This window comes from Maylandia zebra, linkage group LG1 (genome assembly GCF_041146795.1).
Source record: "Maylandia zebra isolate NMK-2024a linkage group LG1, Mzebra_GT3a, whole genome shotgun sequence".
NCBI classification, from domain to species: Eukaryota; Metazoa; Chordata; class Actinopteri; order Cichliformes; family Cichlidae; genus Maylandia; species Maylandia zebra.
Genome location: NC_135167.1, coordinates 18,836,213 through 18,852,130, shown reverse-complemented (window position 1 = coordinate 18,852,130; position 15,918 = coordinate 18,836,213). Strand labels below are relative to the sequence as shown.

Here is a 15,918-nt window from a genome sequence, read left to right as displayed (position 1 = left end):
TGATTCGTTTTAAATGCTGCTTATCAGTTTACTACATTGATACAGTGACACGTGTTAAAGAAGAAAATGTGTCACACATTACAAGTACATGTGATTTCAAACAGCTCTAACATAGAAGTATTAGAAAAATAAACAATGAAATATAATCTCACTAATGAACAGTTGCATACATACAGTTAACAGTGCAGCGTTTAATGGACCAGTTCATGCATGGTGCACAGACAAACATCAGAGATTATGTCATCATTATTTCCTGTTTCACAAAACAAACAACTTTTAAGTGCTTTGAGTGCTTTTATATCACTAAACCACTGCGTTGCTGTAAAATGACACTCAGCATAGTAATTATGTGAGAACGGCTATTTTTCTTCAACTGACAGCCAATATCAGCATCCATGCATTAGCAGAGATTATATGCTTCCTGTTTTCTGACAGCAGTGCCTATTCTGAGTGATCCAATCTTCAAGGCTGTGTTTAACGTCATGTTATGCTGAAAAACAGCCTTATGAAGACCAAACAGGTGATGTGATTGGTTTAATTTATTTGTTTGTTTGTCTGGCTTTTTTCTTTACTGCACATATGGCTCAGCCCATCTAAGCAGTGATTCACATATAGATGAGGCATGTCAAACGCATTATACATGGTGGGCCACATGCAGCCCACGTTGATCTTATGTAGTGAAAATGAAACCTGTCGCCTTTCTTTGCTTGCTGGGCTGATTCTGGCCCCCGGGCCTTATGTTTGACACCCCTGTTTTAGAGTATATGAAGATGTAAATTAGATTCTTCAAGGCTGCAAGATCGGGCAAAATTGGACATTTCAAATCATGTCTTAAACAAATACGTATCAAGAGTAAATAGTGCAGATAAGATAATCTCAAAATATCACAAACTAATCTGAATCAAGAGGCTCAATGATTGTGTGCTTTGGAGGGAATTTTCAGCCTTTATTACACATTTCCCACATTAGCTGCGAGAAGGTTTTAATGTAAACAGTTACAGTCAGTGTTTGCATACTGCCTGTGATACAGTGACACTACCGCTACAAAGAACATGAAGGAATTCAGTGACATGTGCTACATTCTTTGCAGAGAAGAAAAGTTTATGCGAGCATACATAAATGAAAATATAAACTTATACCAGTATCGTCATTTTAAGGCTCGACTTTCTACATATACACGTTAAAAAAACAAAACGACAACAGCAAGATGCAGCAATCGTACATTTTTACATGCACGCAAAGGATGGTGTGACACAGAGCGAAGACACTCCACGATACCAATTAATACCACTACCTAAACATATCATAAATTGCTACCTTTCAGCAGTTTTCAAATACATGCTGTATATTTAATGCCCACTTGTTTGACAGAAGCACATAAAAAAACAATATTGTTCAGAAACTTGGCAAATATTTCTAACAGGAGAAGATGGTCCCAGTTAGGAAATAGGAGATTAAAAATACTGCATAGCTACTGATTAATGCAGAAAAAACACTTTATATAAGGTTTTATTATTATGATACTAAAGAGAATATATTTTTTGTATAGTTGATATATTATTTTAGTCAAATTTGATATATAAAAGAGCCCCTGGAAGATAAACCCTAATACCTGAAGTCGTATAGACTTTTAAAAAAGAGAGACTTTAAAGGCTTCATAAAATATTCATGTGTATATAAATAAATGACTATAAAATGTTCCATTCACGTACATGCTTCATGCAACTATTCACTGTAAATATACTCAGATATTTTTTTATAGTAGAAATAGATTTCAGTTTTCATGCTAACACCTGTTTTTTTTTAGTATTAAGTCATAGTTACGATCTCATATTTGTCCTGGACATTGTTCTGCTCTTGTTTTTCAGGTTCAGGGTGGTGCAGCTCAATGAAGATAAGGTAAACACCTGCTCCCACTGCGCCACCCACCATGGGCCCTACCACAGGAATCCACCACCAGCAGCCTCCAGCTCTGCAGACAGGGGACATACGCAGAGATTATGATGTCACAAAAACACAGCCCCAAACGTATCTGGTCTTATTAAGGATTTAAAAATAAAAATTTGCTTATTGCGCAGTCCTAAAAAACAAACAAACTAGGATCATGAAGTAAAAAGTTTACCATACAGAGAGAGGCTGATGTTAGATTCATGCCGAGGAATCACTAACAAGAGTGAAATTCTAATATTTTTATTTAGACTCTAATAAACGGGATAATCATTAAGACAGACAGCTGACGGAAATGTCTTGTTAGGATTTTAAAAAACACTACAAACAATACGAAAATATTACATTTATGTTTTGGTTTCAAAGAGTAGTTTTATGTTGATTTGCTAGAACTGAGCAGGAACCTCCAGTGCTGAAAAATGTAACAAAAACTGTAGTTCCTCCAGTGGCCACTTGAGGGCAGCTCCAAAAGTGAGTTAAAATCATTCTTCTAATGCTCGACATCAGGAATAAACAAAGTTATGACCTGATACAAAAATTTTGTTTTTTACAACTCTGACTTCACTTTGAGTTTCAAAGGTTGGTGCCAGTAGAGTATGAGTTACTTCATGGCTAGGTTTGTAGAGTGTGTTGGACAAACAATATGACTAACATTATTGTTAATTATACCTGTAGACTGCCCAAGAAACCTGAGTGCCAGTTTTGAGTTAAATTCTAGTGGTTTTTGTTTTTCAAATTAATGTTACTTAGCCCTAACTAGCAGATATCTCATTCTGTGAAATGCAACTAGCTAGCATTATCTGATAACTTAGATGTAGCTTCTGGGTCCGAAAACAGGAACCAGTACCCTAAACTTGCATTCCTTTTAATGGCCATCAGGGGGCGAAAGCTATGTTTGCAGAATGACTCACAGTCCAATAGATGTCTCTCTACTGGGACCACAGTAAATACTTTACTGTTGAGTTTATGGTCTTTGGAAGTATTTTCTGGTTATACTGTATAAAGCATTGAGTCCATTTTGTAATGTTTTATAACTTTAAGTTTCAGAAAGGAGGATTATCCAGGAAATATTCATTAGCTGGCAACTTAACAACTTATGAGCCAAAAACAAGTCAGCAGCTAATAAGCATATGGCTTCAAAGTCAGACATACCCCTTATTGTCTCATCTCAAAATGGCTCAAAATGGGACTTCATCAGCTCTGTCCATCTTTTACATACAGTCTGTGGCTAAAACCTGAAGAGTCCGTCTCCGTCCTAAGATAATTAAACCTACCTACCACCACCTTCAATGCTCAGTAGGTAACATGTTTTATCCCATTTTATTGATCTAAGGATTTGCAGGTTTATTGGTGATATTGTGGCCGATTAATCTGTCCACATCACAGTGGGTTCATGGATGATACTGCTATGCTAATATAAGCAATTATGGTGTAACTAGCTGCTAGGATTGTCTTTATTTCAGACATAGATGGTGTTTATTACTTGCCTTTGGCTGATGAGTCTCTTGTGTTTGTCCATCTCGCACTGACACATGCTGACACATGTGAGATGGTTTTTTTTGTTGTTGTTTTAACATTTTGAGTTAAAAAAAACCCCCCAAATGGATCAGATGGGAATGAAGATTATAGTCATAATGCCTCAGATAGGCAGATATGCTAGCTATATTTTTGAATCAAAATTGCAACTTGGATGTTGTTTTAAATGCTATAAAAAATAAAAGACTGCAAACATGGCACAAATGCAGCACAATTAATGTTGTATTATTTTTTTTTTCTTTTGTATGATCTCTAATTTTATTAATTAATTAGGTAGGTTAATTAGTAGGTTTAAAAGACATATTGTGAACTGCTTCACTAGTCTCTTTGTTTATGTTAGTATCCTCCTACCGGAGACAAGTTATCCCAGATTACAATAAAGACTAAGAAGCTCTGTTTGTTGGACCAGCTGCTTGTGTCCTCATTTTCACTCTGCCCCCCCCGCAAAGACTCTTTTACTTAGAAGAGGGAGTTAGAGTCTTGTGGGTTAATGTAGCAATAGGTGAAAGGGCTTCAATTAAAAGAGCAGGCCTGAAAGTAAACAAGGTCCAGCAGACGTTCAGGAAGTAGACTTGAGGAGAGAGGCACCCGGATTATAGACTTTAATCTATGGCCACGGCTAAGATGATCAGGCTGGGAGGCAGACACTCAGTGGGTCACATTGACACCATCAAATGCAAATAGTGAGCGAGAAAAGAAACGGAATATCAGGAAATCCTCAGCCCGACTTCCATTTTTTCTTTTGTTTTACTACATGTTGTCTTTTGTTGCATTTTTTTTCCAACAATATCTTTTTTTTTTTTTTTTTTACATTTTAATGACTTACAAACAGTCCAACATTCTAAATACTACATGAACATACACTCCTCTCAGACAGCAAAAAGAAAACAAAAAAGTCATCAGATTTATCACTCCGTTAAAGGCCTAAATTTATCATTATCCCAAATCAAATGTCATTGCCCTCAGTCCTCGTCCTCCTCAGATAATACAAATCCTTCTACAAAATTCACAAATGGTCTCCACACCTTCTCAAAAACATCCAGTTTCCTTTTCAGTATACATGTTATCCGCTCCAATGGCAAAGCCACCATCATTTGTTTTATCCACTGTGTGATACTCGGTTCCCTTGTTCTTTTCCATTTTAGTGCGATTAATCTTTTTGCTTGTAACAAACCCATATCAATAAACATTCTGTCACTTTTTGTGTACTTCATGTTTTCCGGGTACAATCCCAAAATAAGGAAGCCAGGATCCAAAACAACCTCTTTGGATAATATTTGTTTCATAGTTTGTGTTACTGCAACCTAAAAAGAGCCTATCTTCCTGCAATCCCAAATACAATGCCAAAAGTTACCTTTATCTTCATTACATTTATTACAAGTGTCTGGAATATTAGAGTTGTACTTATTTCATTTTTACGGAGTAACATATATTTGCATTAACCATTTGTATTGCAACAACCTTAGTCTAGAATTAATAGTTTGTTTATGAGCTTTTGCGCAAACCAATGCACATTGTTCCATGGATATGTCCTTCTTTAAATCATTTTTCCAGGCGTTCAACCTTCCCAAAGAATTGTCAGATGTTTTGGACCTAATCTTTTGTTGCATTTTTAATCAGATTTACCACAGTGATACGAACCTCTTCAGTGCATTTCTACCCAGCGAGAAAAGAAACGGAATGTCAGGAAATCCTCAGCCCGACTTCCATTTTTTCTTTTGTTTTGTTGCATTTTTAATCAGATTTACCACAGTGATACAAACCTCTTAAGTGCATTTCTACCCATTAGTATAGAAACATTGCTACACATGAGATATTTACGGCTGTAGTGCAGTAACAGATAACACCAGAACATTTATATTTCTCAGGCTTGTTGAAAAAAAAAAATCCAAGTCTGCATTTATATGCCCTATATTATTCAGAGAGCACCTGGGTCTTAGTTTGTGCTCAGACACTTTCAGGTCCAGGGGTTAAAGAGATTGGATCAGGGCACGGCCAATGATGATCGGACGCTGAGGGCAAATCCACAAACAAACAGCACAAACGCTTTGTCTTCAGGCAAACTGTACTATTAAACTGTGTTATGTTGCCAACCCAAAATAAACATTTTGAGTTAAAACCCAGCTGGATCAGATGGGAATGAAGATTATAGGCCTAATGCCTCAGAAAACTGCCATCAGTTCTGAGGGGTACTTTTACGAAAGCTTTAGTTTTGATTTGGTACAAAGAATTTGCTTTGGGCAGAGAAACCCAGAGGATACTGTCTTCATAAAAGGGAAACCTGAGGAAGAATGAAGCAACAACTGGAAAAACTAAACATGACCTGGAATATCTGGAAGCTTGAATCCTACAGGAGTTAGTTAAAAAGCCCAACACTGTATATTTGCCAGCAATTGATGAGATCAGCTCCTGAAAATTCTAATACTTCAGCGTTCAACAGCTGATGTGGTTTTCTAATATCACAAAGATTCTGGGGAGAGATCTTCTAAATTAAGAATAAGAATCTGATTCAACACTCGGAGACTGAGATGAGCCATCAGAGGAGTGTTTTCTAACTCTGTTAGGACCAGAAGTCTAAGTGAAGACGGTGTAAATGATAGTCTGTTCAGTGATACTACTTCTTGGGGTCTCTGTCCAATATTTTCACTACAGACATTACCGATTTGTGAATAGTTGGTCAGACAGCTGACACAAAGTTCACTGTTATAAAGCATTCAGGTAATTTACATGTAGCCAGACAGTTCTGTTTGCACTCCAGTCAAAGTCCAAAGTGAAAGTGAGACATGGAGACACACTGAACCCACGTATGTTTGCAACATGCTGGAAAAATATAAAAGGTACACTTTGATGACACAGCATCATTTTGATGGTGGTTTGGAGTGGTCAGTACTTCTTGATCTTTCTAAGATTAGTAAGTGGTTAATTTAGGAATCCACATACATATTTATGTGGTCTGAAGGGTGCTAAATACAAAAAAACTGTCTCAATTTCCCAAATTTCCAGATAATTTTTGGTTCCAAGAAGCAAAACATTTCACAGAAATGTCACAACACCTGGATTCTGCAGGTTTCTCTAAACTGTTAGGGTTTCTGTCAACTCTAAATTGCCTGTTTGTCATGGTCCTGGGTCGTGTGACCCAGTGTGTTATGCTTAACCTATTTTGATGTTTATTGTTTGCTTAGGTTCTTTAAGGTAGTCCAGTCCTTTTTGTAATTATGTTACCCTTGCATTACGTCTCCCTTGCCCTTCGTGTGTTTATGTCTGTGTGTCTTGTACTGTCAAGTTCATGCTGTCAGTTATGTCACCTCCCCCTGTACTACGTCTCCCCGGTTCATGTCTCATGTTTCCTGTTTTACTTTGAAGGCCTGCATTCACTGTCTGTGTATTCAGCTCACTCCTCCTGTCCTGTCGTTAAGCTCATGTGTGTCAGCTGCGTTCCCATGTGTGGCCACTTCCCCTGATCATCCCTCATGTGTATTTAGTCTCTGTGTTTCTTACAGTCTGTGTCGCGTCGTCTGTGTTCCCACCCTCCGTGTTTCCATGCCTGGTCTGTTGTCTTCCAAGCCATAGCCTCACCATAGTTTGTTCCCAGTTTAGGTTTTTGTTTAGCCACGCCATCCCTGCTGTATTTGCACACCTTGTTTTCAGCCATAATAAAGGCTCGCCTTCTGTTAAAGCTCACTCCTGTCTGTTCACTTGTGTACGCACCTGGGTCCATTACACGCATTCTCCACTCGGTCCGTCACAGCGGACCGTGACACTGTTGTTTTTCTGTGTCTCTATGTCACGAGTGTGTACCCTGTCAGATGCGGGGAGCTCTGTGTGCAACCTTCATGACCCTTTAAATCACTTCTTAGAGGGAGGAGAGAAATTTTACAGAACATTGCACTGTTGTTAAAAATTCTTTGTTCGAACATTTACATATTGAAAGTATTAAAGCACAACTTTTTTCTTTTTTTCTAATTGTACTGATAACACCCCGCCTGAAACCAGTGGGATGCACCTGACAGTTACAGCTGAGTTTAATATCATCTTCCACATAGAAACGTGTCCTGAGCTCCTGACTGAGTCTTCATTGAGTCAGGACTGACTCACATGGGTAAGAGGGAGTGGGAGCAAAGTTGTCATGCTCTGAGAGTTCAGGATACTTAACGGGTTGGCCTAAATACTGCGTGAGACACCTGCTGGTATTTCAGGATAAATCCACCAGTTTGTTGCGACTGGGGCACAAACAGTCCTAAACTTTAGTTTTAAAATCAGGGAAGTATGAAGTGAAATGTTGTCTGTGCTAAACACAGAGATCGATGATGTATGATTTTCTCCATTCCTCAGTTTTTCCATAAACTTACTTAGAGAATGGATGTGTAACCTCCTTACATTTGCAACGTTTTGCTCTTTGATTATTTTTCTTCATTCTTTATTTTATATACAGATCTTTTAGGTTTACTGGAGGATTTGCTTGGGTTATTAGGGTGTTGGATTGTTAGACGGTGCTTTAGCTTGGCTTGCTTAAAACCGAAGAGAGATCTGTCAATAAAGCCAAAATCAATATATAAATCAACATCATCGTGTCACAGCTTCAAAAATGTTTCCATCCTGCCAATGACGCTATCTTCCCAGAGCATAGCCAACAGTTTGACGATTAGCCGTTTTCGTGGCGATGATTAATTGAACGCTTTTGTAGCAACTTTGAAATAATATTTCTCAACTTGTTAGAATTTCCTTTGGCTCACAGATAGCATGAGGGAATCGGGGTCAAAATGATGTATTTGTTTTTTATAAGGGGTGTTAAATATATTTTTAAGTTAGTGGAGATTAATCAAAGAACCCCACTTTAACTACTGCATATACCGATGGACAGATGGACTTACATGAATGCACATGTGACAGTTAGTTTTCATCTTTTATAGCAGCTGTTACTAGTGATTTAAAATACCCCAAAAAGTGCCATTAATGTAGTAAGTAAGATAAGATAAGATAAGATAAGATAAGATAAGATAAGATAAGATAAGATAAGATAAGATAAGATAAATAGATGCAGCATAACCTAACACTAATAATACTATGCAAAAAATAGACAAAAAATATGTAAGTGTATATTATAATATACATAGTGCAGTGGTTGAGTGTTAATAACAGCAGGTATTGAGTACTGCACACTACATGTGTAGACAAAATAACCCTTTTTGTGATCTTCCAAATCTGATTAAAACCTTTTTGTGGAAAAACACAAAACAGGACCAGCTGAAGGTAAAAAGGAATAAAACTGAGGAACATCCAGTTGTTTCATTTCAGTAACAAAGCGCTGAATATTTTATATCTATCTGCATTGGATTGCCCTCTGCTCCTCGCTCTCATTGAAATATTAATTCAGTTGTCACAGGAGTGAAGATGGTGCAAATGCTGCTCATCATGTGCAATAAGAACAGAAACTCAATAAATGAAATTCTTCCCAAAGTCTCAATAAAATGCACTTAATAGTCGATAACAACCACCTTTTGTTTAAATATCAGACAGCTAAGTTACCTGAAAACTTCCATGCCCCATCCAGCCAAAGCTGTGAAGAAACGGGGGCCAAGGTCTCGAGCCGGGTTGATTGGATAGCCACAGTTCAGACTCATGGACACTCCAATGCCTGCGATGATCAGGCCAATACTCAGAGGCTCCATGCCCTTTGGAGCGCCGATATTCTTCCTGTCAGTGATAGCCAGGATGCATATGACCAGTGCAGCGGTTGCAATTACCTTAAACAATAAAAAATAAGGCAGTTAGCACAACTCTGAACATATTTGCTATAGTTGCTGCTGCAGCTGCTGCAGTGTTTGAAGGACTTCACTGTACATTAAATATATTCCATAATGAGATAATAACAGGAATATTATTTGATGATTATTTGATGTTAGTTTATTTAATATCATGTTTATCAACAATATAAGCATATTATGACACACTTATTGTTAAAACATCTCTAAAACAGTGAACATGTCAGTTAATTTGGAAATGTTATTATACTTTTGCATACCCATGTTACAGTAGTGTTTGTGCTGTTGGCAAACTGACATACTGTATCTCATTTAGAAAATAATAAGTAGGGTTGGTGGGTCTTTTTTTTACTCCAGATTATCTTTAACCATGTCATGTCTTTTTTGGGCGCACTGCAATGATGAGGTTCTCCTCTATCACATAAATGCCATTGTTAGGTGGTTGCCAGGCAACATGATGGCATCATGATATATGATAGTATTCAAATTTTAAACTAAATGAACATAACTGCTGTGAAATTTTGTATACAGTGTTACAGGCCTGGATAATTTGCTTGGGGTTGCTTGGCAACATGATGGTGATGATGATGTCATGTCTGATATAGATAAGAACCTTCAGCCGCCTGAAATGTACCTTTGTATCCCTGATCATGGAGGAGGAGTTTGCGGACAAAAAGGTTTGGTGTATTATAATAAAATGTCTTATATATAATTTTTTCTTTTTTGGATTATTAATTTTATATAAAAGAAATTAATATTTTGTAAGGTTATAATTCACATTGATTCAATAACATGTTTTGTTTTGTCTTTTTAGGCTTATCAGGCCATTTATATAGCTTGTAAAGGTCTATCAAATGTTATGCTTTTACTAAAAGGGTAAGTCTGGCCAAGCTCTTTTACCTCAATTATATATCTAAAGCTCAATGTATTACGGTAGGTTTCATAAACACACATGATTTGAAAATATATTTGCTTTCTGCTCTTACTTGTGTATGCATGTAGTCCCAAACTCAGGGCACTTCTACTTCTACATCCACAATATACTGTGATCAACTGACAAAAATATGTAAAGGAGTGTAAAAGTCATTAAGATCTAAATTACAAAATATAAGTGACAGGTCTAAAGGCCCACCTGATCACCAAGCCCGTTTAGGACAGACAGATGTTTTGAAGGATAGCTTGCAAATATGGTGGCTGTGGCATTTTCACCTGTAACAATAAATTCTCCTTTGGTAAAGTCCATCAAAGCATCTGCAAAAGAAATGTTTATAAAATTACTGCCATGAAGCTCATCTAATATTTAAAAAAGAATTCAGGCATTAAAACAGTATCAACTATAATAATGAGAAGCATCATTGTTTCGGCTCTTTAACATGTACATCTGGTTTGTGATTATTGTTATTGTTGGATGGTTATTCCGGGTTTCCTCAGAAAAATCCTGCCTTTTGGTACTGGCGAAATTTACACCCACCATAATACAATCCATAGACGGCACATGATCCAACAAAAGCCCCCAGGAATTGTGCTGCCACGTATATGGGGAACTTCTTTAGAGGCAGCTTCCCCAGGATCAGCATGGCCAGAGAGACTGCCGGGTTCACATGGGCTCCTGGAACAATGCAACAATGCATTAGGAACATAGCATTGCAGCATTTACAAGTCAAAGATGAGAAACAATAGTAATCAACAATGATTTTATGACACAAAAAAGCTTTGGCAAAAATTAAGACCTGTTTTCTATGATGAATGATGGCCACACAGTTCTCAAAGCCCTATAACCTCAAACACTGAGTTTATCACTCTGAATACTTTGCATTGAGCATGAGACTCTTATATTACACCTAGGCTCACTGTAAGGCTGTTTTTTTAAAAAATAATCAAAGAAGATCCAGCATGGCTACAGACGTCATTAACTTCTTTATTCCATAGTCTTCTTCCTTGTTAAGCTACATCAGGCCTTTCTCCCCTCCCCCACATCATGAAATATTCCCCTAGACCTGCAAACAAACTTAGATTTGTGAAATTGACGGAGTTACCCTTTAAACGATAATTATCAAATGTTGATTGACAAATTAATTGACTAACCATTTAAGCTCTAAATCAGATGTCAAACATCTGAGACCAAAGAGGAGGACTTGGCCAGGCATTTAAAAGTCTCTTATGTCTTACCAGATGAGGTGAAACCAGTGTGCAGTAGATTAAAACACTTAGTGACGTCCTGTCTGATCATTTCATGCTTGTGATCAAACCCTCTGCTAACAATCTTCAGGATACTTTCAAACAAAGGGCACCGGGTTTGTGTGCCTTCAGAGTCAATACTTTTTCTTCTGCATTGTCCTGAAGAGGCGTGTTTGAACACATTCCAGCCAATTGTTATTGGGCTGTGATGGCAGTGTGGGGTCATTTATTTAACACTCTGGGTTCTTGGCTTTGACCTAGATGTGGTAACACCACTGGGGGTATCGGCCATGCGCCCATTGTTAATCTCCCCATCCTGTTCACAAACACAGACCACGACAACCAGCCAGACCTGCCTGTCTGAATTGCATCTGACATAATCTGCCTGAATCTGCTTAAGGCACACGTAGGCTGCGGGTCATTAGAGTGACCATGATGTGTCACACTTACCGTATACTGTCATCTAAAATCTCAGACTACAAAGTGAAAACAATTGTGTTTTCTTCTCCTATGGAGCCTCCCTGCCAGGGGAGCCTAGAAAGCCAGGCTTGCCACACCTGACTCCCCTCCTCTCCAGAGACCCATGCCCCAGTAAAGCTCATTAGTCCAATACCTATGATCATCTTCAGAGATGTCGTTGGACAGAAGATTCCCACTGAGCCGTGGACCCCAGGGCTGAATGGCTCAGTCATGCAGCAAAAGCTCTTCATATATTAACCTTGCTGTCCTCAAGTTTTTCAGCGAGTCTTCTGAAGCTTTAAACTATTCTTATTAATCATGTCGCGCAAGTAAAACTGAACCATGAGTCTCAGTGCTCACAGCAATCATCCCTAACAGCAAAAAAAAAAAAAAAAAAAGGAATGGAAATAGGTGGAAAAAAGTAAAGAAAAGGCAGGAAAAATTCAACCACATTATGAGTGTTGAGCTTGCGTAGTTAACCAAATACTAAGACCTTTAACGAAGTACAGCCTACATGACATTAATATTTATATATATATATATTTATATTTATAAATTCTTTTAATGTCGCAGGCCACATACAACATACATGGGATCTTAAGTGGGCCATATTGGACCAGTAAAACTATGTGATAAGTGTGTGAAATTACAGACAAACTTCTGGTTGTTCATTACTCAGACTGTCCTGTAATTATGAAATATAAAGTTTTTAATTCACTGAAAATTTCAATGTTTTGTTTGCTTTTGTAACTGTGAAGTCACTGTAAAGTAAAACCAAGCAAACAAAAAATCAGTTTTTATGGCAGATGGTGAAAAAACATGTACTTTTTAATCATTTGATTGTTTAACCATAAATTGCTTTGGTTCGGGCCAGATTGGAGTCTTTGCTGGGCCGATTCTGGCCCCCAGGCCGTATGTTTGGCTTCCTTGATTTAGCGTAAATTGGATATTTCAGTCTTTGATTCTTAAAAAATAATAATAATTTTTAAAAAATGAATTCACTTATTATACTATGTTTGTTTGTTTTTTGTTTTTAAAAACCCAAATTTTATTTATGAAACTCTGTCTTCTCCAAAGCCAAAAACAAACTCTGAAGCCTGCAAAGAATTGCACACGTAACCCTCATGAAACAGCAAATATTCACTTTTAAACAAAGGTGCTGGTAAGCTCATGTTACCACTGAACTTGCCGCTTCCCCTTACTTCAGATACATTAAACTTTTCTTTTCAGCGGTGACTAAGCCTTCAGATGCCACAGCATTTATATAATCTCTTATTTCAGCCTTGAAGCTTTTTCCCCTTCAAATACTGATGAAATGTCCATACATCTCATGGAGTCTGCACAATGCAACCCTTGACACACTGGATACTGTAATCACTGATTAATGGACGCTCACTTTGGCTCAGACAGCCTGTGAGAAGCACCGTGACATTTAACAACTATCCCCTTCTATCCCTGTCATTGCTGGCAAAGCCGAGCAGGGTCTGCTTAATCCTCAAGGAATGCACCCGATAAAGTCCCATTGGTGCAAAATTTCCAGACTTAGACCATTCAGACTACTATTAAACAGAAATGTAGCCCATTAGAGAGGATAATTAAATAATGGCAGTAATTTAGTGTCACAAGGATCATAAAAATATAAACTTTACATTAAGAGCTGTGTGTTATCATTTAAACACAGAGAAAAGTCATCTGGAGCAGAGTGACCTTCATTACCAGCCTAGTTTTGTTTTCCAGGGTGAATTATTAAGTAACGTTAAGTATTTTATATAAGAAAACAACTGAATTAGTGAGGGAAAACAATGTGACAACAAATTGAAACTAGCATTTTTATCATGTGCCTGCAGGTAGACCCTAAACACATAGTTATTACACAATTATGTGTCTGTATTGTGGGAATGTGTCCTTTCCTTTGTTACTTTTGTTACTTTTAAACTCAGTATTTTGGCTGTTTTTAACATTTGAGTGACCAAAACAATCGATTCATCTGCTAACAATCTGATATTCAAATTGTTAGTTGTTTAAAAAAAGGGGCGACATAATTAACGCGAGGGGAACTTTTACCTGACACTCCCCCTGCAATATAGACGGCCATCATGACTCCAAGAGTGAAACCAATGTGGACGCTCAATATGTCACCGAGACCTGCTCTGCTCAGGACCATCTGGGCCACCGAACCACATCCAAAGAGCTGGAACACAAACAAGAACAGAAACGTAAACAGCAGAGGCAGAGAGGCTCACTGTGTTTAATTTAATTGGTCCAATTATACCCACCATTAACACTAGCCCCCTTTGACCACCATCTGCAGCAATTAGTACAATTTGTAGCTGGAAACAGTAATGAGTCCCCCACTTAATTAGGTAAAGGGTGTGGGTGATTTAAAGGCAAATAAAAAAGGAAGCTGTTGATGGTGTGTCACAGGCTTTGGAGGTCGGGGTGGACAGGTGGATAGAGGAACATAACTGTAAAGCAGGCCACCGCTTGAATGAATGAAAACACCAGGGTGGGAAATAAACACACTTCCTATTCCTGCTATAATTTAAGTCCATGTTCAGCCCCCCGCCCCCCCACATGTGACATAAGAATTATGATGAAATAACATGTTTGCAAATTTTCAAAATTTGTAGAGCGGGATGCCTTTGCTTGCCTGAAGAGAAACATTCCCTAAATCAGAAACATTTTGTTGTGATTTTTACAGTCTGTCAGCAGCAAATCAAAGCTGAGCACATGAAAGACAAAGATATTTTCAAGATATATAGTCTGTTAATAGACTCATGACAGACAGCAGTTACAGTCCCTGGAGACCCAGTTTGACACCTTATTATCATAGGCTGCTGGCTTGCAGCTTTAAAGCGTCTATTTAAGCTGGATGACAGGTGCAGAGGGAGGTACTCACTATCAGGAAAAATATCCCCAGAAACTCCGCCAGGAACTCCTTAAAGATGTCTCGCCTCAGGCCAAGTTTCTCCTTCATCTTCCTCCTGTATTCGTTTTCCATTTTCCCCTGCGGCTTCCTTCTTGATGTCTTCCTTGTGACACAACAAACAGCTAACAGCTCTGATGGAGTCTCCGTGAAACACTGGCGGTGTAGGTTGTCGCCTCCCACTCGGTGCGCTCGGACCGCGCAGGCTGACAGCGATGTTAAGCTTTCTCAATCCGTTTCCCTTGGTGACCACAAGAGGTCTACTTCTACTTCAACAGGGTTTTTTTTCCAGCTGCTTTCACTGAATTTTCAAATCTCACTTGAAGTTGTAAAAACAAAAAATGAAATGCTTCCTGTGCACAACACCAAGAGCACCAGCGCACATTTTTTAACACAGCTAAGCCAATGTGACATCACCTGCCTACCACCTGAACGGTTACTAAATTGTAATGGGCTAGTTTTACAGCACAAAATATGCTGGGGTTATTTATTGTGCAAGTCACCACGACGGCCGAAATCTGTCGATCCTGCAGGTGTAAGTCACACGAGAATGTGGATTGTAAAACAAATTTAGCCACGGCGAGAGGAGGTCAGCACAATGATGCACGGGCGTGCAGACGATGGTTGCAACATGCAAGCCAGTTATTCCCAAGTTACGCTGCAAAGGGATGCAATAAATGCAAGAATTTCTGGAAAAAGGAGCGACATGATGAGATTCCCAGCAACATTTTGTTGCTATATGCACACGTAGGCCAATGCTTTCTTTCTACCACACGTTTTTGGGCACTGACGGTCTGTGTGTTTTGTTCAGTGCTGGGTACAAATGTATTTGTTCTTTATATTTTCCCCTTGTTTTTGCTCAATATTGTATGTGTTACGTGATCATCGCAGGGCAGTTGATTTCCCCTCACGTGTTAGCGCTCTTTTGCTTTACAAGTTATAGGTTGAACCATGTGCTCAGCATCGGAATTAAACACACAACAGCGGCCAGTTATCTTTCCTCTTAGAGATTTAGAACCACAGCACATCCAGTGTCAGTGAAAACATGTCGGGCCACTTTTCAGAAATTATCATAAGTCACTTGTAGCACATTCAGTGACGCAAATTATG

General features: G+C 38.3%; 1 protein-coding gene across 1 annotated transcript; it reads right to left on the bottom strand.

The window, feature by feature from the left end:
- Positions 1-925: 925 nt before the first annotated feature.
- On the bottom strand, positions 926-15,007 carry aqp9b (aquaporin 9b). Its single transcript, XM_004543078.5, has 6 exons — positions 14,782-15,007; positions 13,947-14,073; positions 10,717-10,854; positions 10,378-10,496; positions 9,010-9,227; positions 926-1,972 (listed from the first exon to the last, which is right to left on the bottom strand). Exons 1-6 carry the CDS (start codon positions 14,881-14,883, stop codon positions 1,810-1,812), a joined length of 867 nt encoding a protein of 288 aa, XP_004543135.2. The 5' UTR covers positions 14,884-15,007; the 3' UTR covers positions 926-1,809.
- Between the last annotated feature and the right edge of the window lie 911 nt (positions 15,008-15,918).

Excerpts from the sequence above, each read along its gene's own strand:
- aqp9b (XM_004543078.5), bottom strand. The coding sequence starts at position 14,883 with ATGGAAAACGAATACAGGAGGAAGATGAAGGAGAAACTTGGCCTGAGG. Across the intron at positions 10,855-13,946 it reads TATTGCAGGGGGAGTGTCAG|GAGCCCATGTGAACCCGGCA; the intron begins GTAAAAGTTCCC and ends GCATTGTTCCAG. Across the intron at positions 1,973-9,009 it reads TGGGGCATGGAAGTTTTCAG|AGCTGGAGGCTGCTGGTGGT; the intron begins GTAACTTAGCTG and ends CCCTGTCTGCAG.